This window comes from Spermophilus citellus, assembly GCF_964194105.1.
Source record: "Spermophilus citellus genome assembly, chromosome: 18".
NCBI lineage: Eukaryota > Metazoa > Chordata > Mammalia > Rodentia > Sciuridae > Spermophilus > Spermophilus citellus.
Genome location: NC_138200.1, coordinates 18,540,792 through 18,568,702, shown reverse-complemented (window position 1 = coordinate 18,568,702; position 27,911 = coordinate 18,540,792). Strand labels below are relative to the sequence as shown.

The 27,911-nt window shown below is 48.5% G+C and overlaps 1 protein-coding gene, 1 long non-coding RNA gene and 1 pseudogene across 3 annotated transcripts; 2 read left to right on the top strand and 1 right to left on the bottom strand.

Moving 5' to 3' along the window:
• The first annotated feature begins 919 nt into the window (after nucleotides 1–919).
• Nucleotides 920–27,911, top strand: GPI (glucose-6-phosphate isomerase). Its single transcript, XM_081273837.1, has 18 exons — nucleotides 920–1,173; nucleotides 2,084–2,174; nucleotides 2,482–2,550; nucleotides 4,182–4,301; nucleotides 11,440–11,523; nucleotides 11,652–11,798; nucleotides 12,955–13,026; nucleotides 13,649–13,693; nucleotides 15,233–15,286; nucleotides 23,087–23,147; nucleotides 23,790–23,833; nucleotides 23,932–24,084; nucleotides 25,132–25,261; nucleotides 25,418–25,494; nucleotides 26,824–26,952; nucleotides 27,177–27,252; nucleotides 27,335–27,401; nucleotides 27,508–27,911. The coding sequence occupies exons 1-18, from the start codon at nucleotides 1,052–1,054 to the stop codon at nucleotides 27,641–27,643; spliced, it is 1,677 nt and encodes a 558-aa protein (XP_081129963.1). The 5' UTR covers nucleotides 920–1,051; the 3' UTR covers nucleotides 27,644–27,911.
• Nucleotides 6,412–7,410, bottom strand: LOC308637469 (glycine cleavage system H protein, mitochondrial-like; annotated as a pseudogene). Its single transcript has one exon. The product of its transcript is annotated as a glycine cleavage system H protein, mitochondrial-like (transcript).
• On the top strand, nucleotides 15,293–20,940 carry LOC308637470. The gene is made up of 2 exons (XR_014019603.1): nucleotides 15,293–20,288; nucleotides 20,334–20,940. It is a non-coding gene; the product is annotated as an uncharacterized lncRNA (long non-coding RNA).

Here is a 27,911-nt window from a genome sequence, read left to right as displayed (position 1 = left end):
CAGTATGATCCTTAGTAAAACATGGCAGTTGATATCCCTCCTCTGCTTAGAATCCTTCAATGACCTCCAATCTCTCTCAGAACAAAAACCATAACCCTTCAATGACTTGGAGGGTTCTTTTGTGATCTTTTCCTGTTCCTCTTTGACCTCATCTTTTATCACTTTCCTAGTTCACTCTACTCCAGCTGTAGTTGCCCTCTCTTTCTGGAATATCTAAACATGCTTGTCTTAAGACTTTTGTATTTGTTGTTCTCTTTGCTGTAATGCTTTCTTCCCAGATAGCCAATTAAATCTCCCTTACCTTTGTTACCTCTCATCAATGAGATTTTTTTCTTGAGCATCTATTTATTTATTTTTAGGTACTGGGGATTGAACCCAGGGGCACTTTACCACTGAGCTATATCCCTTGCTCTTTTATATTGTTTATTTTGAAATATAGTCTCACTAAGTTGGCTAGGCTGACCTCAAGCTTGTAATCCTCCTATCTCAGCCTCCTGATTCTCTGAGAATTAGTGTGCACCACTGCACCTGGCTTTGACCATTTATTTAAAATTGCAATCCCTATTCCCAGCATCCTTTTCAGCTTGCCTTTTCTCAATATCACTTAACAGCATCTGACATAAAATATATTCTACTTAGCTATTTGGTACTCAAGTACCCACAGCACCTGGAACCTGGAAGGTGTTCTAGGGAATTATATAATGAATGAAGTTGACCGAGGCACGGGGAGATCAGTCTCTGACCCCAGTCACTTCCGGGCAGAGGCCAGTCGACGGTGGCGCAGAAGGCCTCTCGTGGCGGGGAGGGCCCAGCTGAGTCTCCAGAGCTGCTGTTGCCGCGGCCGCCAAGGTCACACAGCGGGCGGAGAGGGCGGGGGCTGAGGGCCAGGGAGGCGGGGCGGTGGGGAGCGGCGCGGGGCCGGGGCGGGGCCCGGCGCCTGCGCCATAAAGGCTGTTGCGCTCCGCTGGGCGCTGCTCGCTCCCTTCGCGCCGCCAGCTCCTGTTTCCTTCCTCCGTGCACGTCTCAGTCGGTGTGCCCTTCTCGTCCCGCCATGGCCGCTCTCACCCGGAACCCGCAATTCCAGAAGCTGCAGCAATGGCACCAAGATAACAGTTCTGACCTCAACCTGCGCCGCCTTTTTGATGCCGACAAGGAGCGCTTCAATCATTTCAGGTGCGCGCGCGGGGCTGGGGCCAGGAGGCCTGGACAAGGGCCCCAGGGACCCCCGGCCACCGAGCCGGGCCCAGGCCAAAATCGCACTTTGTCCTTGAGGCCTCCTTGGAACGTGTTCGCCGGTCTGGGGTCTGGGGCCTGCTTAGTCACGAGGAGCAGCGGCCCCCTCCGCAGCCTCCCTCCACGGGGACCTTGTCTTCCTCTCCCCCCTCCCTCACAGCTCTTTAGGGGGGACTTCGGAGGCACTGGTGGGGAGGGGCTTCACTGACTCAACAGGCGGGAAAGAGCTGCCCCCTTTCACCTGGTCCTGGCCTTTATAGGCTTAGGACATCTTTGGAGTGCGGTCAGGGTGGCCATCCTGGGCGGGGGTTGCCGGGAGTGGCCGTGGTGGAGATGTCGGGGCATAATTCCTGCTGAAGAGGCTAAGGCCAGAGACCTGTGGAATGACCTGGAAATGGGAAGGAGTGTGGGAGGAAATCTTGGGTGGGAATGCGTCCCAGCTTGCTCTGATCATGGATGATGCGGCGGAGGAGAAGGTAGGGATGGGACACTGCCTGTGGCTCCAGGACTGGAACTCCCTGATGGTGAGGTACAGAGTGAAAGCTCTGCAGGGTTGCGGGGTGTCTCCCTGGGCCCTGCAAAGCAGTTGTATCCCGTCTTCCCAGGCCATGACTCCACGCCGAGGGTCTGACTGCATCTTGGTTTGGTGTGTGCTGCTGCTGTTCCAAGTTAGCCTGGGCAGGAAGGTTACAGACACCACCCACTGTCCTGGGCAGCTAGGGACCCTGTGGGGTTGTGGCATAAGGAGGATGTTTCTTCTGGTGGAAACAGCTCCTGCCTCGCTCTGATCCAGGGGCAGGCTGGGAGGGACCAGGGGTGTGGTCAGTAGCTTCTGCATCTTTCTATATAGCTTGACTCTTAACACCAACCATGGCCACATTCTGGTGGATTACTCCAAGAACCTTGTGACGGAGGAAGTGATGCATATGCTGGTGGACCTGGTAATGTTGTTTGGGGAACCCTGTGTGGTGGGTGAGCTAAGCTCCGGGGAGCTTCCAGGTCCTTGTGGACCTCAGTAACTACCTCAGTGCTGCTGGGTTCTGAATGCCTGGCCTGGCTCAGGTTCTGAGCAGCATTCTAGGGACCCAGTGCCTGATGTTTGAGTAGCCTCTTTCCAGATGGGAGAGGGAGACAGGCTGCAGTTTTCTGTCAGCCCCATTGCAGTCAGTGCCATGCCTTGTGCTTGGGGACTTGGACGTGTGGTGGCCATTGTGAGTAGGACCAGACCTCAATGTTTTCTCTTCTCAGGCCAAGTCCAGGGGTGTGGAGGCTGCCCGTGAAAGCATGTTCAAGGGTGAGAAGATTAATAGCACCGAGGTGAGCAGCCGCATACCAGATTCCACATACCCCCTGGGGCCTCTTCCTTCCCTTTTGGGGTTCATCTGACTGTTAGCATCACCCTGTGTCCTCACCTCTTCTCTTAGGCAATGCTATTGCTTAAGGAGGGGCCTAAAGTCCTGTTTCTTTTGGGGGCTGGTTGCAGGGCTTTGGGGTGTGTTTTCTCTAAGACCAACAGGGATTTGTTAAGCAAATTGGAATGGCTCTCAGTGTCAGCCCAGGGAGGTACACTGCTCAACCCTGAAGGGTGGGAGTTTCTCAAGGATTGCTCAGGCATTTTATTAGAGAACTTAACTGATTTATCTTTACTGCAAGTTTTACTAAGGACAAGAATTTCATGTCACAAAAGACCTCAATCTCCTCAGCAATAGGAGTCAATAGGAACCCTCAGTAAGGCCAGGCTTTGGGGACCCTATTCCTGACTTGCAGTGGAAGCCTGGAGGCATAATAAACTCTTGAGCACTTAGTCTCTGTCCTATGAGGAGTCTGAGGTTGAGAGGTTAAATCACTAATCCAAGATGTCATAACTGGAAAAGGAAGAGCTGGGATTCAAACAAGCCCATCTTGCACTATTAGGCTAGTGTGAGGAAGCCTGCAGGCAAAGAGGGTTTCCTTTGGGGGTCTGTTTCTCTATGGAATGTGGGGAGGAGAGGGGTTGGGCAGGTGGGATGTGGGATAGCATGAAGCCCTCTGTCTTAGTGAGCCCCTCACAAACACATGAGATCACCACTCTCCTGCCCACCTGGATCCTTTAAACCTGCTTCAGACTTCCCTGCTGGCTTCAGCTGGATGGAGCCATTTTGCTCTTTTAACCAAGCCAGCTGCCTGGCACCTGTCATAGACTTATGGTCTGGTTGGTTTGTGGCAGATGGTACTGATGGGGCTGCTTGGTAAAGGAAGCTTGAGTTACTTGCCTTGCTCCACATCCAGGGGGCTAAGGGCACTCTTCAGAAGGTGCCAGCAGACACTGAGTACTCCAATCAGAAGGGTGAGGTTACTTTAGGCTTCATGAGCCCTGGTTCACTGAAGACATTAATTGCGTATCTTTGACCTGTGTTGTCACCGTTCTGTCTTTGCTCACTCTGTACCACTTTCCTTTCTCACTGTTCGCACACTGAGCACTGGCCTGTCCTAAGCATGTTCAGTTCCCCCTGACTCCTTTCTTCTACTGCTTCTTCTTTCTCTTCTTCTTGCAGTACTGGGGTTGAACCCAGGGATACTCCATCACCGAACTACATCCCCAGCCCTATTTAAATTTCATTTTGAGATAGGGTCTTGCTAAATTGCCCAGATTGGCCTTGAACTTGTGGTCCTCCTGTCTCCCAAGTCCCTGGTATTATAGGGACTACACTACCATGCCTGGTCCCCTACTGGTTTCTGACTGTAGAACAAAGGGGGCAGCCCATGCTTTGCATTCTCCAGAGTCCTGGGGTAGTTCCTAATTCCATAAGCTTACAGTGGTTCCCAGAATAAGACCATGGTGCCAAGACACCTCAGGGTCTGCCGTCCAGTGGTAACTCTTAGGCCATACTACACCATGCCCAGTTAGAAGCATAGTTCCCTAGGGTGTAGATAGGAGGGGTTCTTTACACTGTGACCCTCGTCCCCAGGATCGGGCAGTGCTGCATGTGGCCCTTCGGAACCGCTCAAACACACCCATTTTGGTGGATGGCAAGGATGTGATGCCAGAGGTCAATAAGGTTTTGGAAAAAATGAAATCTTTCTGCCAGGTAAGTAACTGCTGGGCCGGACTTGCCCTTGGCCACACATGTGCATGTGTTTGGAGATCTGGGAGTCCTTATTAGAAGCTCTACCATTCTCCTTAGAGGCAGGACTCAGGCCATCACTGAAACCGCAACTAAGGGTGGCCTGTACAGTTGCTGACCCCGGGATCTCTGCTATGGCTTGAATTTCCCCAGAGCCTGGTTGGAGGGGATCCACTGCTAGGGGCAGCCTCTTTCCTGAATTATAGACATCTATGGTCTCAGAATAAGCTATCCAGTAACAATGGCCTGAAGTTAAATGAAATCCCTGAGATAGGATAGTGCAGGAGGGAAGGGATGCCTTGTCTAACCTTTAGTGACATCACCTTATTGCCCAGTCCAGAATCAGATGGAAAAATTTAAAAGGTCCGGACCTCACTCCTAGCCAACTCTCCAAAGACAGCTGTTATGTTTTCCTGAAATTTTCCCCAAAGTACCTATGCATATATACTAGCACATATAAACACACACACACACACAGAGAAGCATCTATCATCACGTTTGTAATACAATACACACAGAGATTCATTTTTTTTTTTTTTAAGAGATTCATTTTCTATCTGGCCTTCTGCAGCTTATTTCCACTCAGAATCATGTTAGGGATGTTCCTGGGTTAGTGTCCATTAAATATAACTTTGTCTCCTCCCTTTTCTGTATGTGGGGTGTAGGGATTGCCTTGGAGAACAGCTAAATTCCCCAGGTCAATGCTGTCGCCTCAGTTATCTATTTCAGGAGTGATTCTGCAAAGGTCACAGATCCTCAAGCCTGGAGAACAAGGGTGATGGCTAGAGGTCTGTTTGGGTGTGTGCGTGTCTGTATGGGTTATGCGTGCCCTGGGAATGATCATCTGCTCAACTGTGATCATTCACTGCTTATCCCTGAAAGCAGAGGCCCCCACTGTGACTGGTCAAAGTCTGGTTGCTTTGGCCAAGAGCCATTTTCAGATGTGAAAATGATGCCAGGAGTGGGAGGTGATCTTGGTATCAGTTGTAATTAGAACTTCCTGGAGGGAGGAAGGTTTGGCATCCTGATGGGGATCTGGATTCTCAAGTGTCCCTTAGGGTGATCAGCCATGAGACTTTGTGTGGGGAAGGGCATTTCAGTCGTCATCATTGGCAGAGCTAACATGGTTTGGGAGCCTGGTGCCCTGTTTGGTCATGTGGAAAGTGTGGCACTGGTCATCTTTGTTGCTTGTTTCCAGGACAGCCTTCTCTCTCTCTCCCTCTCCCCCCCCCCTCTCTCTCTCTTTTGTCATTTCAAACCAATTTATTTCTCACTTCATAAGAAAAGAGCATTCTAAAGCAATGTAGCCAGCATTCAATCAAAATGCTGCAAAACATTGAATAAAAAATCACAGGGCAGGGGCTGGGGATGTGGCTCAAGCGGTAGCGCGCTCGTCTGGCATGCATGCGGCCCGGGTTCGATCCTCAGCACCACATACAAACAAAGATGTTGTGTCCGCCGAGAACTAAAAAATAAATATTAAAAAAAAAAATTCTCTCTCTCGCTCACTCGTGCTCTCTCTTTCTCTCTCTCTCTTTAAAAAAAAAATCACAGGGCAGAAAATGGGATAGTAAACTATTAAAATTCAGTATAAGAGTTCAACAAAGTAGAAACTGTAGTTCCCACAATGGAGTCAGCCTTCTCTTAACTGACTACTGGATTACCTACCTCAGACTGAAGTGTATTTACAGTTCCAAACACTAATGAACAGTGGCATTTCAATAGGGAGGAACACTTTTTATGGCTGTTGCTCTCAAAAGTTCCCCAGAATCACTGGGTGAAGATGTTCACTGTGACCTTCATTATCATGGCAAAACCCAAAGACAAACTGCATATTTCGAAATAGTAAGAGAGGATTTTTATTTTATTTTATTTTTAAAGAGAGAGTGAGAGAGACAGGGAGAGAGAGAGAGAGAATTTTAATATTTATTTTTTTTTAGTTCTCGGCGGACACAACACCTTTGTTGGTATGTGGTGCTGAGGATCGAACCCGGGCCGCACGCATGCCAGGCGAGCGCGCTACCGCTTGAGCCACATCCCCAGCCCAAGAGAGGATTTTTAATGTTTTTTTTTTTTTTTTTGAAGTTGAATATTTTATTTCTTATTTTGTTGCAAGCTGCTGTTTCAGTGTATAAAAATAACACCAGTGAATGCAGTACATTATAAAATTAAGACAGTATTGTTCTTCTGACACTGTACAACACACACTTTCCTCTATGTCCAGTTTTTTTCAAGTGGAAGATCATTAAGTATATTGACCCAGATCCAGGGATGGATGTAAGCACGTTACAGTATTATATTAGGCTTATAACAAGATTATCCTTGAATTACATACTTTTTTATAAGTATTTTTACCACAGATAATTTCATGAATTCTGATATCAACCTAGTGCCTACTCTAAAAATCATAAGGAATTGTAAAAAAAGATGCATATTGTGTTTATCGGCAGTCATTGGGAAGTTAAGGGGTATCTTCTTCCAGTAGCATTGTTAAGAATAGTTTTTAAGTCTTCTATAAGACAACTGCTGCAGTTATTCCACACTAGTTTATTTAGGGTGCTATTTTCACTCCTCAATAGATTTTACATATTTCTCATATGCTTCTTCGCTCATTAGGTCATCTAGTTCTGAAGGGTCACTCAGTGTCATCTTTATCAGCCAACCATCTTCATAACAAGATTTGTTCACAAGCCCTGGGTTTTCTGCAAGTGCCTTATTAATTTAAGTTACCTCTCCTGATAGAGGAGAATAGAGTTCACTGGCAGCTTTCACACTTTCCAAAGCACCAAACTCATCTTGTTTTTTCAATTTTGTTCCAACTTCAGGAAGACTACAATAAACAACATCTCCCAGAGCTTCCTGTGCAAAATTGCTGATTCCCACTGTTCCAATACCATTTTCTGTAGTTATCCATTCATGTTTCTCTGTGAATTTACGCACGGAGAGCAGAATGGGTCCGGTGCGCAGCGTCCGAACAGCGCCCGCCCTCACCCCCCAGGGCCGCGGCGGGCGCAGGGGCTGCCCGCAAGCTGCGGGCCGCAGCTAGCGCGCTCCGGACTGCTCGCAGCGCCATATTCGCAAGGGTACAGAGGCGATTTTTAATGTTTTTAACACAAAGAAATGATAAATGAGGTGATAGACATACCATTTACCATGATTTCATCATTACACATTTTATACATGCATTAAAATGTCATGCTGTGCTCCATAAATGGTTAGTCATTATGTATTAAAAAGCAGGGCCAGGGGCTGAGGTTGTGGCTCAGTGGTAGAGCGCTTGCCTAGCATGTGTGAGGCACAGGGTTCAATATTTAGCACCTCGTATGAATGAATAAAATAAAGGTCCATTGAAAACTAAAAAAAGAAAGTAGGGCCAGAGGCTGGGGTTGTAGCTCAGTGGTAGAATGCTTGCCTCACATGCATGAGGCCTTGGATTTGATCCTCAGCACCGCATAAAAAAAAGTAGGGACAGAGATGTAGTTTAGGGGTAGAGTGCTAGCCTATGGTACATGAGTCCCTGGGTTCAACCCCCAGAACCACAAAATTAAAAAAAAAAAAATTAAAAGTAAAAACCAAACAACTCATATCATTTGTCAAAGGACATATCAGTAAAATCAGTGTATATTCCTGTATTGCAGTCCTAGCTACCATTAGGCATTCAGGATCCATGGCTGTACTTACCTGCTGTGCTATTTAGGATATATTGAAAAGTTGAAAAAGGAAGTTACAGAATTTGTGTGTGTGTCATAAAGCCTCAACCGGTCAAAAGAAAGAGTGTGTGTGGTTGTATTAAAGATAAACATTTTTCCCTCTGGTGTTTGTTTTCTTTTTGGTACTGGGGGATTGAGCTCAGGGGTACTTAAGCATTGAGCCACATCCCAGCCCTTTTTGTATTTTGTTTAGAGACAGGGACTCACTGAGTTGCTTAGGGCCTTGCAAAGTTGCTGAGGGTGACTTTGATCCTCCTGCCTTTGCCTCCAAGCCACCATGCCCAGCATTTTTTTTTTTTTTTTTTATGATGCAAATCTGTGATGGTGATATTGAAGGTTGAGAAGCTGAGCAACTTTTTTTTCTTTCTTCCTTTCTTTTTTTATAGGGGAAGGAGGTTTGAACCCAGGGACGCTTTACTACTGAGCTATATCCAGATTTTTTTATTTTGAGACAGGGTTTTGTGTTGCCCAGGTAGCTAGGATACAGGTGTGCACCACTGCACCAGCATTTTTTTTTTTTTAATTATAGAAGTTTTCCTATGACAGTTGATTAGTTTTTTATTTAAAGAAAAAAAAACTTGCTAGATTTACTGGCTTTGGGAAAACCATGTGTACTAGTTTTCTATTTATATGTAGGAAATTACTGGAGAACTTAGCAGCTAGAAATAACAATCAACATTTCTTTGGGTCAGGACTTTTGAGTGGTTCTGGTTAAGTTCTCTTAAGGCTATAGTCAAGATGTTGGCCGAAGGCTGGGGTTGTAGCTCAGTGGTAGAGCTCTTGCCTGACATGTGTGGGGCACTGGTTTTGGTCCTCAGCACTTCATAAAAATAAATAAATGGAACAGAGAGTATTGTGTCCATCTACAACTAAAAAATATTTTTAAAAAAGGGGGGGGGCTGGGGATATAGCTCAGTTGGTAGAGTGCTTGCCTCGCATGCACAAGGTCCTGGGTTCAATCCCCAGCGCCACAAAAAAAAAAAAAAAAAAAAAGATGTTGGCTGAGGTTGCAGTCATCTGAAGGCTTGAGGGTAGAGGATCTGCTCTACTTAGCAGTTCTTTTTGGCTTTTAGAGGGCTTCAGTTGCACACCATATGGACTTCCACTCAGAATTCGAGAGTCCTTATGATAAGGCAGCTGATTTCTCCCAGAGTGAGCAAACTCAATAGAGAACAGGAAGAGTTCCTTGAGGTCTTTTGTGACCTAGTATCAGAAATCACATTATTGCAGGCATGGTGGCACAGGCCTGTAATCCCAGCAGCTTGGAAGGCCGAGACAGGAGACTCCTGAGTTCAGAGCCAGCCCCAGCAACTGTGAGGCAACTCAGCGAGACCTTGTCTCTAAATACAAAATAGGGCTGGGGATGTGGCTCAGTGGTTTAGTACCCCTGTGTTCAATCCCCAATACAAAAAAAAAAAAAAAAAGTCACATTCTTTAATTTCTGTAATATCTTATTGATTGTACAGATCAGCTCTGGTCAGCCTAAGAGGGTACTGTACAAGCGTAGATGCCAGGAGGCAGCAGGGATCACTGTTAAATCATCTTGGAAGTTGGCTGCTAAAAGCAGCCTCTAGCTCTCCATGATTCATGTTCCTTCTTTGTCCAAAATACCCCACTCAGTTTCTCCTAAGGCTGTATTCCATTACTTTATCATCTAGAAGTCCAAACTTCATTGTCAGGCACAGGCATAGTAATACCTGCATTTCCTCAAGTGTACCTTCAGTGCACTTCCTTTTGGTCTAGACAGGTGGATTAGACAAGTTGTCGTTCTCTCATATCACCCAACCAACAGTGGTGAGATAGGATAATGACTTTAAGGGGGGGAGTGAGGTGGGGGAAGGAAGGCATGCAAACCACACTGGTCCATGACAGTTCTGAAATCTAACAGGACATGTTGGCAATTTACTGGTTAAGATTCGAGGCCTGGGAATAATTTCTCAAGGCTCTTGGCTTTTCTTGCACTCATTTCCCTTAGTTGAAAGGTAGCTTGTGTTTGCAACTGCATAGTTTTATCAGACTACTTACTGTCTGGAAATACAGATATTCCTTTCCTACTCTATCCCTTTCAGTTCAAGCAGATATCATTTCAGAAAATTCAGTTATTTTAAAAATTTTGTGGGTCTCCTATGAAGCTTATTGAAGGAAAGCCTCATTTCATTAAGTAAAATCCATATCCACAAATTTTTTCAACATGAGTCCTTTTTTTACTTTTGCTTTTCAGCCCACAGAAATACCATTAAGCCTCTAAGAAGTCTTTTATTTATTTTTTTGCAGTTCTAGGAGTCCAACCCAGGGGTATTCTACCAATGAGCTACATCCCCTGGCCTCTTTGTTTAGTTGTCAATGGACTTTTATTTTATTTATTTATTTATCTGCGGTGCTGAGAATCAAACCCAGTGCTTCATACATGCTAGGCAAGTGCTCTACCACTGAGCTAAAACCCAACCCACATTTTTTTTTAATATCTTTATTTTTTTTTTATGTGGTGCTGTGGATCGAACCCAGTGCCTCACACATGCTAGTCGAGTGCCCTACCTCTGAGCCACAACCCCAGCCCCCTGACCCTTTTTATTTTTTATTTCAAGGCTGGGTTTCCTTGAATTCACCAGACTGGCCTCCAACTTATGATCCTTTTGCCTCGCCTTCCAAGTTGCTGGGATTATAGGCATGTGCCACTGTGCCCAGCACAGGCTGCTTGTTCTTTTATATGACAAAGCTTCTCAGTCACGTTCCATCATTTTCATAGTATTTCAATAGGTGCACAGGTCAGCACAGTGGGGAGCTATTCAGGGATATGAATACCAGGGGAAAGAATCATTTGTAGGTCCATTTGGAAGTTGGCTGAATTTCTTATATTTCTGTCCCTGGTCATGATAGTTGGCATTTCATCTGGTCTCTGATGTTAGTTTCTCCTGAAACTTTACCCTTTTTTTTTTTTTTTTTGCAAATTTTGATAGCATTACTGTGAGGTGAGGATGTGATCACTGCATTTCCTTTTTAAATGAGGAAATGCAGTGTAGTATGGTAGGGATCTACCACTGTGGTTTTAAGAAGCTCCTATGACACCCTGAAAGTTGGAATTGAGGTTTAAGGATAGAGGAGTGATGACTTTTTTTTTTTTTTTTTTTTTTTTTTTATTGAACCCAGAGGTGCTTAACCACTGAGCCATATCCCCAGCCTCCGGTCCCCCCCCCCCCTTTTTTTTTTTTTAAGACAGGGTCTCACTAAGTTGCTTAGGGCCTCATTGAAATGCTGAGGCTGGCCTTGAATTTGTAATCCTCCTGCCTCAGCCTCCTGAGTCACTGAGATTACAGGCGTACAGTAATGATGTTTTTGAACAGTAATTTATATGGCAGTGAAAGGCTGATCACATCTTCTCTGCTCTGTGCCAGCGTGTCCGCAGTGGCAACTGGAAGGGATACACGGGCAAGTCCATCACAGATGTCATCAACATTGGCATTGGAGGCTCAGACCTGGTGAGGAAAAGACTACCTTGGGATGGGGTGAGGGTTGGGAACTATTAGTTCTTTCCAAGGCTTTGGTTTCTGCATTTATGGGACCTGTGTCCTGGAGTCTTGCTTTCTGATGCTCTGTCTCTTTACAGGGGCCTCTTATGGTCACTGAAGCCCTTAAGCCGTACTCTTCAGGAGGTCCCCGGGTCTGGTTTGTCTCAAACATTGATGGGACCCACATTGCCAAAACCCTAGCCAATCTGAACCCTGAGTCCTCCCTGTTTATCATCGCCTCCAAGGTAAGGGCATCAGTGGTATGGGGAGGGTATGCATGTTCTACTATCGCTCTGGGCATTGGAACCGCAGGACAGGTTGTGAGGGAGCCAGTGCTTTGTGGATCAGTCAACACAGCTGCTCTAGGCCTGTTTCCTCATTTGGCAGCAAACAGTTTCCTTAATAAAAGCCTCAGCTGATCAATATGAACTTTTGTCATAAGGTCACACCTATTCATTTTGCAGGAACTGTGCTCAACCTGGGACTGTACTTTCTTATGATTACTGTCTTATGTTTGTTCCTTTTAATCTTAGAGCCACACCCTAATAATACTGGGGTTTTGTTTATTATCATTAATGCCCTGTGTATTCACTTTTTTTTTTTTTTTTTTTTTTTTTTTTTTTTTTTGCAGTACTTGGGATTGAACCCAGGGCACTCTACCATTGAGCTACATCTCTAGTCCTTTTTATTTATAGACAGGGGTTTGCTAAATTACCCAAGGTAGTCTCATACTTGCCATCCTCCTGCCACAACCTCCTGAGTAGCTGAGAATACTGGCATGTGCCATCATTGTGGGCCCTGTGTATTCACTTTAATGCACATAAAATATGAGTTTCATCAGGCCAGGAATGGTGGTGCATGCCTGTAATCTGGCAGCTTGGGAAGTTGAGACAGGAGGATTGCAAGTTCAGAGTCAGCCTCAGCAGCTTAGTGAGGCCCTAAGCAACTCAGTGAGACCCTTTCTATAAAAAAAAAAAAATAATAACAAAAAAAGGACTGGAAATGTGGCTAAGTGGTTAAGTGCCCCTGGGTTCAATCCCCAGTACCAAAAAAAAAAAAAAAAAAAAAAAAAAAGAATTTCATCAGAATTCTAAGATATAGCCTAGCTAGACAGGGTCAGCTCATCTCCTAGGAGGTGCCCCACCCTTTGACTGACTTGCAGGATTAGGGTAGGGACTATGGCATTGCCTAGGGTCCTCCCTCCTCTGGTTGCAAAGTGCTGGAATTACAAGATGATGTACCTCCAGGCCTCTGCCTCAGGCACAGCTATCAGTCAATGTGTGGGTTAGCAGATATGGGGATTGTCACTGACCTGCAAATACTACTCCTTGTGACAAATGGGCACCTGTGTGGCTTCTGCTGCTAAGCCTGGAGGCTGACTGTTATACTCTTTTATTGCAGACCTTTACCACCCAGGAGACCATTACAAATGCAGAAACGGCGAAGGAGTGGTTTCTCGCATCAGCTAAGGATGTGAGTGGGTAGTAGGGACCCCTTATGGGGGTGATGGTCCCTGTGTAGGCTGGGAAGACCTGGATAGGCCTGCCTGTCTACTTGAGTGGCCCTATTTCTCCTAAATTAGAGGCCAGAAGCAGCCTTTCTGGCACCTGCCTTTCCTGATTTTTGGTCCATCTTTGGCTTTGTCAGCCCCCAGACACACCAAATGTGGCAGAACCTGCTCTAACTGGCTTCGGGCCCTTTCTTTAAGCCCTTTGCCCCAGAGGGATTATTGCTGCTCCTGGCCACGTCCATTTTAACGAAGAGGGACATTCTTGGGCTTTGTGTGTGTGTGGGGGTGGGGGTGGTGGTGCTGGGATTGAACCCCAAGCCTTTGCATGCAAGGCAAGCACTCTACCAACTGAGCTATATCCCCAGCCCCATTCTTGGGCTTTGTACACCTGTGAGGTGAGACAGGCATGCTGTCCTATGACCCTTCTGCCATTTTGATCTTAACCTTGATAAGAGGGTCCTCCCGCAGCCTCAGACCCAAGGAGTAGGACTAGTCATTCCCCAGCACAGGCCCTGGTTTCTCTAGTGATGGGAGGATCCCTGTCCCTCTGGCATAGTTTGATGTAACTGGCTCTGTCTCTTGTAGACTTCTGCAGTTGCGAAGCACTTTGTTGCCCTGTCTACGAACACGGTAAGTGCCTGTGTGGCCCTCCATGCTCCCTCCCTCGAAAAGCCCAGGTCACGGCAAGATCATGGCCTTTTGGAATACATGTGCTGAGATACAACTAACTCACAGGATTGGAGCATCTTGGCACAGATGGTGGGATAGGATTCACTGCGTGTGAGCCGCAGCCCAGCCTTGCCTTCATTACATTTCCCATCCAGTCTTTGCTGCCCCAAAGGAGGGTATTAAGTCAGTGGGATCATGATAATCTTGTCCTTCTCCCAGGACTGACTGATATCCAGAATATTCCATACTCATGATCTCCCATGGCCTCTGCCACCTGCTATTTCCCCAAATGGAATATGCTGGGTGTAATGCCTGGTGAGGGTGGGGGATGCATCCCATTTCTCACTAAAGACTTAAGCCCCAGTAAAGGGATGTGACTTTTTTTAAAATTTAATATTTATCCTCCACTCTCCCGACTCCCCCAACTTTTTTTCAGTACTGGGGATTGAACTCAAAGAGAGGCACTTTTTCACTAACCTACATCCACAGACCACTTTATTTTTATTTTGAAACAGTCTCACCAAATAGTTGAGGCTGGCCTCCAATTTGCAATTCTCCTACCTTAGCCTTTCTAGTTGCTGGGATTATAGATGTGAGTTATTGCACCTGGCGGGGTGTGACTTTTTGCTGCACTTGGTGATTGTGTGAGGTAGTGATGCTGGGATGAGACCCCAGGTCACCTGCCTGACAGTTCTCACAGCTTGTCTGGCCTTGAGCTTGTATGAGGTAAGGGAGACAGGGTCAGCAGGGCAGAGTGAGGTGTGCCTTAGGAAGTACAGCACCTGTAAACCTTCCTGGACCCTGAGTGGGGGTGGGGGCAACTCTGTACTGGGCTATGACAGAGCAGGGAACCATACTCAGGCCTTCTTGACTTCCTCCATCACCTCCACAATTACTTCCGTCTCCAGTGCTAACCTGCCCACAGGGGTAGACAGAATAGGTCAAAGTCAGCTAACCAGAGAGTGTCTTGTCTGCCTCCTATACACAGGGCTCAGACTATTGGTAGGGCTTCTATGAGGAACAGGTAAGGGGTTGCTGGCCTGCCAACCCAGGTGACTACATGCCTGAAAAACAGTATTCAGGCTCTCTGAAATGGAGGCACCAACCCAGATTTGGGAAGGACTGGGCAGTTAGTTGTCCAGGCTGTGCGTAGCCTGGACTGGGAGGTGGCCTCTGCTGATGCTTAGGGTCCAACCCTAAGCTGAGGTTCCCAGATGTCCTAGGGGACTCAGGTGATAGCTGTTGCCAAGCTGGATGTGGGCTTTATATCAGGTAAGCAGACCGCCTCAGCAGGAGGCTTTGTAGGTCCCCTGGCATCTCTCTGGGTGGGCAGGTCCTGGGCCTTGATTCAGGGGCTGTCTCACCCTGCCCTAGGTGGGGCTAGGAGGAAGGTGAGGCACTTCTGTAGCTTGTCTGACATAACTCCTCCCTTCCTGAAGCTCCTTTTCTTATTCTGCTAACAAATACTTTCTTTTTCCTCTCTCCCTTTACTATTTTCAGGCTAAAGTGAAAGAGTTTGGAATTGACCCTCAAAACATGTTCGAGTTCTGGGATGTAAGTACAGGCACTTCCTGTGCTGGGTGAATTATGTGTCCTCATCCAAACCATGGCCACTGAGCCACAGATGAGGGGCCTGTAAGGTTAGATCAGCATTTATTGAGCTCCTGCTGCATGCCCAGATTTGAGAAAGGCAGAGAGGCCCTTAAAGAGACTTGTAGGGCAAGAGCAACCCACTTAAGTTGAGGGCTCCACTTGAACTGTGGCAAGCTGAGCCTGTAGGCCAGGTTGAACTCTCCCCTGTGCCTGCCAATATTACCCCCTGTGGGGTAACCAGAGCTGCCTCCACCCATCTCATTGAGCTGTGGTTGTGAGTTATTCTCAGTGATGACCTTTCTCTAAGTTGCAGCCACAGTCTTTAAAGGCCAAGGGGCAGGGTGAGGCAGGAGGTGGGTCCCAGTAGGCTTGGAAAGGAGCAACAGGAATCGCAGGAGCAGCTGGAGGAGTGGTGGGGAGGGGCCTGGGCAGCTTGCACTGCAAACCTTGATAGGTGGTCACGGGGGCACACCTGCACTAGAGTCAGGCATTGAATAGGAGCTTCCTTGCAGCTTGCCTGATTGCAGCCATGGTGTGAGAAGGGCTGTGAAGGCTCGGGGTGCAGGGTGCTGCCCAGGGTGTGGTGTAGGCTCTGAATGCAGTGGGTATGGCTGGGCATAGGTGGAGTGCTCTAACACATGGCTGTGACAGTCACACCCAAAGGGGCATCACCCATTTAAGTGTTTTCACACTGGCCTTTGACATGGAGGCTGTTCGCTTGGTGGCAGCATCCACAGATATAATCTTATTTTGCCAGTTTTCTAAGAGCTTTTTTCAACTGGGGTCTGGGAGAGAATGAAGCCCCAAAGCCCTAGACTATCCACTGTGTATAATGAGTTCACTTCTTTCTAGAATGGGACTAGTTATTTACCATCCTTGGAAGAATTGAGAAGTCACTCAAATCATTTTCTGCATCCTGTGGCTCAGATGAGGAACCCTGGTTGAGAGACTGTGCAGCTTCTAACCAATGTTGCATGCCTGATAAAGGAGGGGAGCACCTCCTATCTCCTCCCTGGGATTTGGCATCTGAGCAGGTGGTGGGCAGGGATGTGTGGGTGCTTCTGCTAGCTGAGGACCCCAGAAGAACAGGGTTTTGTTGTCTACAAGTGCTCAGTATACACAGAGGAGTTTGAAGTGTGACTTATGGAGAGGGATAGGTCTTACAGGGAAGGCCTAGGAATGACAGTTGAGTAGGAAAACATGGAATTGGAACCAACTAGTTATGCCAAGGTGGGCACAGTGGAGGCCTCCTGGCCCAGACTAGACATAACACATACCTGCTGTAGTTGGGATTAGTGTGGATATTGCTGAATCGAGAAGATAATGTCTGAGAGGCCCAGGGGCAAAAACAGGTAAAGTTTCTGAAACAGGTCTCTCAGGCCTGTTTGAGGCATCGGGTAAGGCAGAGGGTTATAGCACTGGCTATGAGATGAGATCAGAAGAGTCCAGTCCAGTAGAGGTACGTATGAGTGGTTAAGACCCAGTCTGCTGGGTCTGCCTTGGGGTAGCCTTGGGTTGGGATCAGGCAGAGGCATAAGTATGGTGGTAAACTGTGGAGTCTCTCAGGACTCAGCCTGAGTCAGCACACACAGTAGAACTAAGTGAGGTCTGAAGAGGAGCCAGGATAGGTATAGGTGAGTTTAGAGAAGGAACCAGGACAAGGAAAGATACAGGTGAGGTCCATGAATTCTGGAGGATATTCAGGTATTTAGAGAGTGATCCTATCAAGTGAGGTCTGAGGAGTCAGTCATGCACAGGTACTTAAACCCAGCCCTGTGGGAAGAGGGCTACATCTATGTAGTATACACTGGGGTCTTTCTGACTTGTTCTGCAAAGTGAGGATGAGGTAGCGGGACATCTAGTATGTCCAGGTGGTGGACATTGATATGAGGTGTTTAGATTTCACAGTTATGCAAACACAGGCCAGCCCCCTGGTTTCAGCATTTTAATCAGGTGTGATGGGCAGAGCTCAGGATATAGAGAGCCTGCTGAAGGTCCTTAACAAGTCCAGGGGTGTCTGTGCAGGTTTGGTATGTACAGTGGAGAACGCCAGGTGTGGAAACATGTCTGAGCTCTTGGGAGCTGGAAGAATTATACAAAGATATGTATGATTGGGTTTCTTAGGGGAGGCCTAAGGAGCCAGATTAGGCACATGTAGGTAGAACTGGATTGCTTGGGTATGAGAGCTCTGGAGATGCACAAGTGGGTGCTTCAAGGTTCCCTGGGATAAGACTGAAGAGATGGCATCAAGCAAATGCAGAGGGACAGAAAACAGCATCTGTCTGTGAAGTGTATGAAGCCTGGGTCTGGCCCAGGTATGTAGAGCAGCTGGCAGATGAGGTTTGAAGAGTTGAGGTGAGGCCCAGTTTTGTACTTTGGGTCTCAAAGAAATGTCTAAATTGCAGAGGTCAGGTCCTAGTTTGTATCCTAGTTTTTGAGGAGCTGGGTCAGACATTGTGGGTAGAATTTGTCAGATAATAGGGCAAGCATGAACCTGGAAAGCCGTGACTAATTAGATTCATTAAAATCTGTCACAGTTGAGGTTGTCCCCAAGTCAGTAGAGTCAATTTTTCAGGTGGGGCTTGAGGAGCCAGGGTAAGGCTCATGGATAATGAATAGGGTTCTTTAGATGATGTCTGAGGAAATGAAAGGAATATAGGCAGAGTTAGGCCTCTCAGGTGAGATATGAGGAGTGCCTGCCAGGTGTGGTCCGAAGAGCCAGGATCTGGCACCAGTAAGTAGCTCTGGCTCTGTCAGGTAGAACTTTACCTCTTGGGGCGGGGAGACTTTGCCTCTTGGGTAAGGTCTAAGGAGTCTGTATCTAATGCACAGGTTTGTATCTTTGGGTCTGTTGGATCTGAAGAACATGAGTTAAGCAGGTGGGTAGAGCAGGGTTTGTCAGGTAAAGTCTGTTGGGGGCCAGGTTTTTAAAATTGGGCATAGCTGTTCAGATCTAAGAAGTTAAAGTGAAACCTGGGTAGGAAGAACTGAATGTGTTGGATGACGAATGAGCAGCGGAGGTAGGTATAAGGTACAGGTAGGCAGAACTGGCCCTCAAGGTACAGTCTGAGGAGTCAGCATCAAGCACAGGTAGGCTCAGGCCTATCAGGCGTGGTCTGAAGAACCAGAGTCTTATACAAGTAGGTAGAGCTGCCTTCCAGGTATAGTCTGAATAACCAGGGTCCTGTAAGGTAGGTAGAATTGGCTCACCAGGTGTTGTCTGAGGACTAGAGGTAAGACACAGGTAGGTGGACTGGTCTTCCAGGTGTGCTTTGAGGAGCCATGATTGAGCATAGGTAGGTAGAGCTGGCCTACCAAGTGCAATGCATGAGCCAGGGTCAAGCACAGGTAGGTAGAGCTGGCCCTCCAGGTGTGGTCTGAAGAACTAGGGTCAAGAACAGGTAGGCAGAGCTGGCCTACTACATATGGTCTGAGGAGCCAGCCCCAAAGGCAGGTAGGCAGAGCTGGCCCTCCAGATGTGGTCTTGAGGCCTGAGGATTTAGGGTTGAACACAGGTAGGTAGAGTTGGCTCTTTCAGGAGCTAGATTCAGGCAAAGGTATGTATACCTGGTTCTTGTGCCTGAAGAAACACAGTCAGGCTTGATAGGTGGAGCTGTCCATCTGTGTGTGATCTGTGTGTCCATCAGGGTCAGGTACACAGACAGAGGTAGAGATAGCCTGCCAGCTACAGTGAGGACCCAGGGCCACGCTCAGATGGGTAGGGACGGCCTGCCGGGTGTGGTCGGAAGAGCCAGGGTCATGTACAGGTAGGTAGAGGATGACCTTCCAGGTATGGTCTAAAGAACTAGTGTCATATGTAAGTGGGTAAAACTGAACTCTCAGGTGCAGTCTGAGGAGCCAGGCTCCAACACAAGTAATTTGAACTGACTAGATGGGGTTTGATGACAACATCAAGCACAGTTCAATAGCCTTCTAGGTATGGTTTAGGGTCCCACAGTGGAACATAGGTAGACCTACCAAATACAGTCTAGAAGCCAGGGTCAAAGCCAAGTAGACAGAGTTGACCAGGTGAAAGCAGAGGAGCCAAGGGCAAGCCAAAGGTAGGTGGAGCTGGCTCAAGTATAATTTAAGAACCTAAGGTCAAGCGCAGGTAGGCAGAATCATGGTCCAAAGCACCAAGGTCAAGCATAGGTTGTCTCTTTAAGAACTTGGATTTGGGCAAAAGTGTATAGACCTGCTTCTCTGTGGTAGAGCCTAAAGAATCAACTTACGGAGGCAGCATAGCCTCTCAGGTCAGGCTCACAGCACTGCAGTCTATAGAGTAGGCAAAGCACTGTGGGTCTCACAAGAGGTCTGCAGGCCTCAAATGAGACATGGGTAGGTATACCAGGAGTCTTGCAGGTGAAGTTCTTGGGGCATGGTTCTGGCTTTAAAAGGAGCATGGTTTAGTCACCGGTGATAGATAAACATCTCTCATGAGAGTCTGTGGCACTGTGGGGGTTCTGAGACTCCTTGGTGAGGTTGCTAATGCTGAGGTTAAGCTGAGGTTGGTAGTGTTGGATTTTTCTGTGAGACATGAAAAGCTGAGCCAGGCGGGATAGAGACTACTGGGTCAGGCCTATGTAAATAGAGTTTGATCTCCAGGAAGGGGTGAAGAGAATCTGTGTTGGGCTCCAAGCAGTGGATCTGGGTCTGCATTTGAGTTGGAGGGGTCAAGGTTAGTCACAGACAGTTAAGTGAAACCTGTTCTACCAGCTGCAGTGTCTGGAGCCAGGCTCTGGCAGGTATACCAGCCTACATTGTAGGTCTGGAGTTGAACACAGGTGGGCAGAGCTGGGTCTCCGAGGCTTATCTGGCTTTGTTAGTCTGTGGATCAGGGTCAGTATAGGAAAAGTATACAAACATGATCTTATGTGGGTTCTTTCCACTTGGATTCAGAAATGCATAATTGGTGTGGTTGGCCAGGCCTGAGGAGGAGTGTCAGATAAAGTTGGGACCATATGTAGTAGGATCTGGCACAGTTAGGTCAGAAAAACAGTCTTCCTAGGTGTATGTATCTAGGACTGTCTGGGGAGGTCTCAGAAACCCTCAGGTGGGAGAGGTAGGGTCAGGTTGGAGACATAGAAAGCCCTGAGCCAGGTCAGCTATCCCTGGACAAGTGTGACAGGCAGAGATCAGGTTATTGCAGAGGCCTGAGGACCTGTAACCTGTCTAGGGTGTGGTCTGTACCATCACTTTCTTGTTGCCCTAAGGTCTGAGTTGCCAAAGTGAGGAAAAATGTAGGGCTATATCTGGTCGGATAAGGTAAGGTGTGGTGAACAGAGGCAGGTGAGACCCAGACTTGGAGCTGACTGAGATGCTGCATGTGTCAGGTATGCTTTGGGAGCCTACTGAAGGTAAAGCCAAGGTCTAGAGACTCCAGTCTGCAGTTGGAAGGCTCAGAGGCTCAGGTCAGATATGTTGTCGCTGGGCTTTTCCTGAGATGAAATCTGAAGATCAGATCTCAGCCAAGGTCAGAGCCTGGATTCACCAGAGAGCTGCTCCCCTTGTTTCTAGAAATGAATCTGTTAGGCAGGATCTGAAAGGCAGTATCAAACATGGTGTGGTCTGCAACTGTGTCCATCAGATATAAGCTGACCCCCAAAACCCAGACCCTTTCCACTATACCCTCTGTTCAAGCCAGCAGTCTCTGGGCTGTCCTTCTCTCATTCTTCTAGTGCATCCTATTTAATTGAACTCCCTGAATCAGGACTCCACTCCTCAGTTCAGAATGTCTGGATAAACACTAGTGGTTTCCCTGCTTCTATCTCACCTCACCCACAGGCTCTAGCTCCCCAGCCTTGTCTCTCAGCTTCAACCTTGGGTTCTCACTCTTTCCTTCATGGTCTATCTTGTACTTTGCTTTTTCTTACCCAGCTTGCCTTAGTGGGCTTCCAGACAAAACATCTATTGGATTTATGTGCAAAAGCCTCTCCTTTGCATATAGTGGGGTTGTAGCCTTGGACATCCCTGAAGGAATTGAGAAGTGACGTTGCTCTGTAAGGCTTAATTCTCTCATTGTTGGGTGGCTCTTGCCACAGGACCTTTGCATATGCTGTTCTATGCTTCTCCAGTGTTCCTCCGAATAATGCCTTCTCTTCAGATCTAGGCTCAAGCTCCTGGCAGATTCCTTTTATAACTGGTCTTGGGTACCATATTACCATGTTCACGTTCTCCCAAACACTTGTTATTCAGTTTCACATTTATTGGCATGATTATTTCACTTACTTCATTCTTCCCTCACTGGTCTATTTGCGCTGCCTGTGGTAGGAATGTGGTAGGTGTTGGGAAGATATGCATGGAGTTCAGAGGATACCACAAGGAGCACACAGGTGTGGCATCAGAAGGCTCAGTGTGAATGGTAGGTGTAGGTGTGTCTTAGAGCTGAGGTTGAGAAGATCCCAGGTATGAGCCACTGGGCCCCTGTCCTGGGAGGCAGGGTGAGGCACAGGTAGGAGGTTCTGGTGCTGTCACTGTCAGAGGGAGCATGTCCAGACACAGGTATCACGCTCTGAGCCTGTTCGTCTGAGGAGGCAGGGCCTGGCACGGGTATGAAGCCTGGGGTCACGTTCATGGAGGTGGGTTTGGGCAGCACAGGTATGAAGCTCTGGTCCTTCCAGTGTCTGAGGAGGCCCTGTTGAAACCTGATAGGAGGTACAAGATCTGTGTCTTTGTCCAAGGAGGCAAGGCCAGGCAATGCCACATCTTTCATTGTCCAAGGAAGTGTACCTGGGCACTGGTGTGTGATGCTGACTCTGGGCCCTGGCACAGGTAGGAGATTCTGAGTCCATCAGTGTCTAAGGAGGCAGGGTCGGCACGGGTCTAAGGCTCTGGATCTGTCAGGGGCTGAGGAGACAGGACCCGGTACAGGTATGAGCCTCTGGGTCTGCCGTATCTGAGGAGGTGGGTCCTGACACAGGTATGAGGCTCTGGATCTGTCAGTGTCCAAAGAGGTGGGTTAAGTACAGGTATGAGCACCTGGTCTGCCAGTAACCAAGGAAGTGAGGCTTGACACAGGTATGAGGCTCTGGTCTGTCAGTGTCCAAGAGGCAGGGTAGGCACAGGTACGAGGCCCTGGGTCTGCCACTATCTGAGGAGTTGGGGCTGGCACAGGTAGGAGGCCATGGATCCATCAGTGTCTGAGGTGAGCCCCAGGTATGAGGCCCTGGGTCTGCCACTATCTGAGGAGGTGGAGTTGGCACAGGTATGAGGCCATGGGTCTGTCAGTGTCCAAGGAGGCAGGGTAGGCACAGGTACGAGGCCCTGGGTCTGCCACTATCTGAGGAGGTGGGGCTGGCACAGGTAGGAGATGCTCTATGTCAGTGTCTGAGGAGGTGAGGCCACAGGTATGAGGCCCTGGGTCTGCCACTGTCTGAGGAGTTGGGGCTGGCACAGGTATGAGCCCCTGGGTCTGTTGACATCCAAAGAAGTGAGGTCTGGCACAGGTATGTGTCTCTGTCAGTATCTGAGGTGGGCTAGGCACAGGAATGAGGCTCTGGGTCTGCCGGAGACAAGGCCAGCATGGTAAGGTCTGCATTGAGTCTGTGGTTCTGGTCAGTCCAACGTGTAGTCTGCCTTCTTGTCAGCCCAGAGAGTCGCCAGCGCCTGGCCTGCTATCTAGCTTGCCTGAGGTGGGTTGGGCCCAGGTCCTCTGAGCTGCACCTGTGGAAGAGCAGTGCTCTCCAGGGACAAGTTGATGGCAGGAGGGAGGGGGGCGGGGTGTGCTGGCCTTCCCTCAGCATCTTTTCCTGTCTCTCCTAGTGGGTAGGCGGACGCTACTCGCTGTGGTCAGCCATTGGACTCTCCATTGCCCTGCACGTGGGTGAGTGTGTGTTTCTGTCTTGCAGCCCTCTCAGGGGATGGTACTGCAGTCCGGGGTCAGGGGAGGGAACACCTTGCTGTCACCAAAGGCTGCTGGCCTCTGCTCTTGACTGGAACATTTCTTTTAGATCTGGCAGAAGGCCCAGGTTTTCTTTTCTTTCTTCCTTTCTTTTTTCTTTTTTTAAACCAGGTATTGAACCCCAGGGCATGCAACCACTGAGCCACATCTCCAGCCCTTTTTTATTTTGAGACAGGGTCTCTCTGATTGCTTAGGGCCTCACCAAGTTGTTGAGGCTGGCTTTGAACTTGGAATCCTCCTGTGTCAGCCTCCCAAGTTGCTGGGATTGCGGGCACGTGCAGCCATGCCCACCTCAGCCCAGGTTTTCTTTTGGGGGTCGCAGGTTGGCCTTTCTTCCTGCCCCTCCCAGCTGCGGTGCTATTCTCAGTCCCCAGCTGGAATTAGATGCAACTTTGCATTCGGGGCCAACTCTGAACAGACAGGCTTTCTGCAGGCGCCAGTTCTCTCAGATCCTGTTTCTTCTGGCTCCACATCCAGCCTTTTCTGGTTCCAGAAGAAGCTGTGCCCACTGCCCAGAGGACACAGGGTGTGGCCATTTCTGTTGACACTGCTTTTGTGTCATAGGTTTTGAGAACTTCGAGCAGCTGCTCTCGGGGGCTCATTGGATGGTGAGTGCTGAGTGGCCCAGCCCCCGCCCTGTCGCACTCCCTCCTTCCTTCCCTTCCTGGCAGCTGCTCAGCTCCCACTCCACCTACTCCTGTTTCAGGACCAGCACTTCCGCACAACACCTTTGGAGAAGAATGCCCCTGTCCTGCTGGCTCTGCTGGGGATCTGGTACATCAACTGCTTTGGCTGTGAGACGCACGCCCTGCTGCCCTATGACCAGTACCTGCACCGTTTTGCTGCCTACTTCCAACAGGTACCAGTTGGCTAGGTCAGGCCTTGGCGCTAGAAGGGCTTATTGGCACCTGGGAAGTCCAGAGGCCCAAGTTCCAGCTCCTCCAGGAGCTCTGCCCCTTACCCTCGAGCATGCACCTTGGTGACCAGGACTTGTGCCACCTCCAAGTGTCTGTTGAGTTTGACTATGTGGGAGGAACATGACTGGCTCTCATGGTGCCCTGGATTGGCCTGGGCATGTTTCACAGATGGGATCACTTCCTTCTTGAATCTCACTTGGTGTGACTGTCATAGGGTGAGGCTGTGAGCCTTGACCCTCATGGCCTGCGTACCTTGCCTCTTCGGGCTACACGGACCTCTGTCCCACTCTAGATCAAGCACCGCCTCTCTTAGATTCTGTTCTAGAAAGTCCTTACCTACTTTATTTAATATAGACCTGGTACCTGCCTTGTTGTCCTTGGGCTCCATGGGACAGAATCAGTCAACTTGCCAACACCTAAAAATAAATCCTGCCACTGAAGTAGAGCTAAGGCTGCCCAGTCCCAGCTTCCTGAGTAAGGATTGCCATCACCAGGGTCCAGGTGGGTGCCCAAAGCCCAGTGTCTCCCTGAGGTGGCAGCCCTCAAAGACTATACACTCTAGACCCCGGTTTGGTTCTCTCAAAAAATCAATTGAATATTTTGTGGCTATAATTTGGTTTATTATTATTATTGGTGCTGGAGATTAAACCCAAGGCCTCCTGCCTACTAATCAGGTGCTGTACCACTGAGCTACATATCTAGCCCCAAATATTGTTTTTGGAGGGGTCCTCCCCCTCTCTCCAGAAACCATCTTCTCCTGGTCTGAGTGGCCAGAGACATTTGTGTCGGCCCAGCCCCCTGCCCTGCCACACTCCCTCACTCTTTCCTTCCCTTCCTGGCAGCTGCTCAGCTCCTTTCTGCAAAGTAGTCTAGGCCAGAAAACTTATCAGCCTATGACACACATTTGCAAGGGTTCCTCATAGGACTGGGGTGTCCCAGGCAGGACTTGTAGCATAGTGCACAAAGGAGCAAAAGTGTCTGCATTCCAGGGTGACATGGAGTCCAATGGGAAGTACATCACCAAGTCCGGCGCCCGTGTGGACCACCAGACAGGCCCCATTGTATGGGGAGAGCCAGGGACCAATGGCCAGCATGCGTTCTACCAGCTCATCCACCAAGGTAGGGTCCACTCTGGCCTGGGCAGCAGTGGTGGTGCTGGGGAAGGGCAGGGTCATGACAGCTGAGACTGTGCACTTAGGCTGGTATTCTCCTGTAGGCTGAGTGGGTAGCTCCCGTGGGCTGGGGTGGCGTGGTTGACCACAGTGCTCTTCACAGGCACCAAGATGATACCCTGTGACTTCCTCATCCCGGTCCAGACCCAGCACCCAATACGAAAGGGTTTGCATCACAAGGTAAGAGTCCCATGAGGACCCTCCTCACTACTTTCTCAGGCTCACATTACACCTAGACCTCTGAAGACCTGGCTTTGATCAGCAGTTATATTGATTTTCGATCACTGCCATGGCAAGTGGGTTAAAACAGCACCATTTATTATCTTCTCACTTCCATGGATCAGAAATCCAGCAGGCTCTGTTGGGTCTCTGCTTAGTAAGGTTCATGGGCTGAAATCAAGTGTTCCCAAGGCTGCATTCCCTTCTGGAGGCAGGGAAAGTGCTTGCTCATTCAAGTTATATTTCTATGTGATGGTGGGACAGAGGTTCAGGTTCCTTGCTGTTGCCTGATAGTCATTCTCAGCTTCTAGAAGCCACCACTTTCCCTGGCTCATGGCTCCCTTCATTTCAGCACACCTGCCCTTTTTTTTTGTTGTTTTGTCTGTGTGCACGTGTGTGCATGTGTGCTGGGGATTGAACCCATAACTTTGCATACTGAACTACATCCCTTTTTTAAATTTTATTTTGAGCCATACTGAACTACATCCCTTTTTTAAATTTTATTTTGAGCTAGGTTTCTCGAGTAGCTGGAATTATAGGCATAAGCCACCATGCCTGGCTAGTCTATCTTTTTGGTATGTGTGCAATGCTGGGAATCGAACCAGGAGCCTTTCACATACTAAGCAAGCACTTTACCACTGAGCCATACTCCCAGCCCAGTCTCCCCTTTTTAAGGTCTGTAACCTTACTTCCATGTGTAAAATCCCTTTTGTTGTATATTATAACATGAAATGCACAGGCCTAACAGCAAAGGACAAAGATCCTGGAGCCAAGATCTTGCCTATCTTGGCTGGGAAGACCATTCAATTGAATCTAACAAAGTCCCTGAAGAGGATTTATTGTGCCTTGTCTTTGGCATGTGGAGTGGCACAGGGTTACTCCAGGTACAAGCTCTAGAGTCAGTGACCTAGGATTTGAATTGATTCTTCTGCTCTGGAGTTCTGTGATCTAGCACTGTTTCAGAGAAAACTGAGGTTCAGGTAGAAAAGAGGGGTGAAGCCTCTTCCTCTGAGGGTCTTATAGGATAGATATTGGCAAAATTGTTAAAGGAGGGTCCTTGGCAAGTGGTACATATTCCTTAAAGAGCAGTCAGCATTGTTACCTACCCTCTGGTGTCATCGGATGTGCCTTCTATCCTTCCTGTCTTCAAGGAGGAAGTGAAAAAGTGAATCCTGAGTGGGTGACTCACTCAGCTGGAACTAGCCTCAACGGAGAAGTGCCAGGCAGCCTTGCCCCTGGCCTGAGTCTCCAGTAGTCTTTTCCAGTGTAACTGGCTATCTTTCTTATCAGATCCTCCTAGCCAACTTCTTAGCCCAGACTGAGGCGCTGATGAAGGGGAAATCAACCGACGAGGCCCGGAAGGAGCTCCAGGCTGCAGGAAAGAGTGCAGAGGACATTGAGAAGCTGTTGCCACACAAGGTCAGCACTGCTCCTGAAGTTGGCTTGGGAGCAGCATGCCAGAGCTGGAGGGATGGAGTTGTAGGGTCAGGGTAGGGGTTCATAGTGTGTTTCGGTTGTCCTATGGAATGGGAGGATCTGTCCTTCCAGACCTGTTTGTCCCAGCCTCTGAGGCAGGATATCCTCCTTCTGTAGGAGTTGGGGGTCAGGATTAACCTGGGGATATTTCTTGGTGTTTTCTGAAGGTTTTTGAAGGAAATCGCCCAACCAACTCTATTGTGTTCACCAAACTCACGCCATTCATTCTTGGAGCCTTGATCGGTGAGTAGAGGAAGGTATTAACTTGGGGTCAGTTGGACAAGGATGGGGGATCCCTAACATGCCCTGTCTGCCACTCCTGCAGCCCTCTATGAGCATAAGATCTTCGTTCAGGGTATCATCTGGGACATCAACAGCTTTGACCAGTGGGGGTGAGTTGCTTACTCAGGAGGGTGGGGGATGTCTATGGGTTGGCTTGAAGATTTAGTAGTAACACCGGAGCCTTCCTTATCCCCTTTTTCCTCCCCTTCCTGGCAGAGTGGAGCTTGGAAAACAGTTGGCTAAGAAAATTGAGCCTGAGCTTGAGGGTAGCGCTGAGGTGACTTCTCACGATTCGTCCACCAATGGATTGATCAGCTTCATCAAACACCAGCGTGATGCCAAAACTGAATAAACTCAGCTACAGTTCCTGTTGTGACTGGTCCTTCTTGTCCCACCTTGCCAGAGTCTGCCTGCATGGTCCTGCCCCTCCCTGTCCAGGGCAACCTCTGGTTGAAGACTTGGGCCACACACACCCTGGGGGAAGCCAGTCTGGAATTGCCACCCTGCCCCTTCCTTGTCCACTCTCCCTCTTTTCCACTCTGCTGAAATGTTTCAATGCAGCCGATTTTTCTGACCTGTGTTTACATCATAAGCAGGAAAATAAAGATGCCACAAAAGAG

What these genes read in the sequence shown, in the direction of transcription:
- GPI (XM_081273837.1), top strand. Translation starts at nt 1,052, where the DNA reads ATGGCCGCTCTCACCCGGAACCCGCAATTCCAGAAGCTGCAGCAATGG. An exon ending in TGTTTATCATCGCCTCCAAG is followed by an intron (nt 11,799 to 12,954) that starts GTAAGGGCATCA and finishes CTTTTATTGCAG; the next exon opens with ACCTTTACCACCCAGGAGAC. An exon ending in AGAAGCTGTTGCCACACAAG is followed by an intron (nt 26,953 to 27,176) that starts GTCAGCACTGCT and finishes TGTTTTCTGAAG; the next exon opens with GTTTTTGAAGGAAATCGCCC.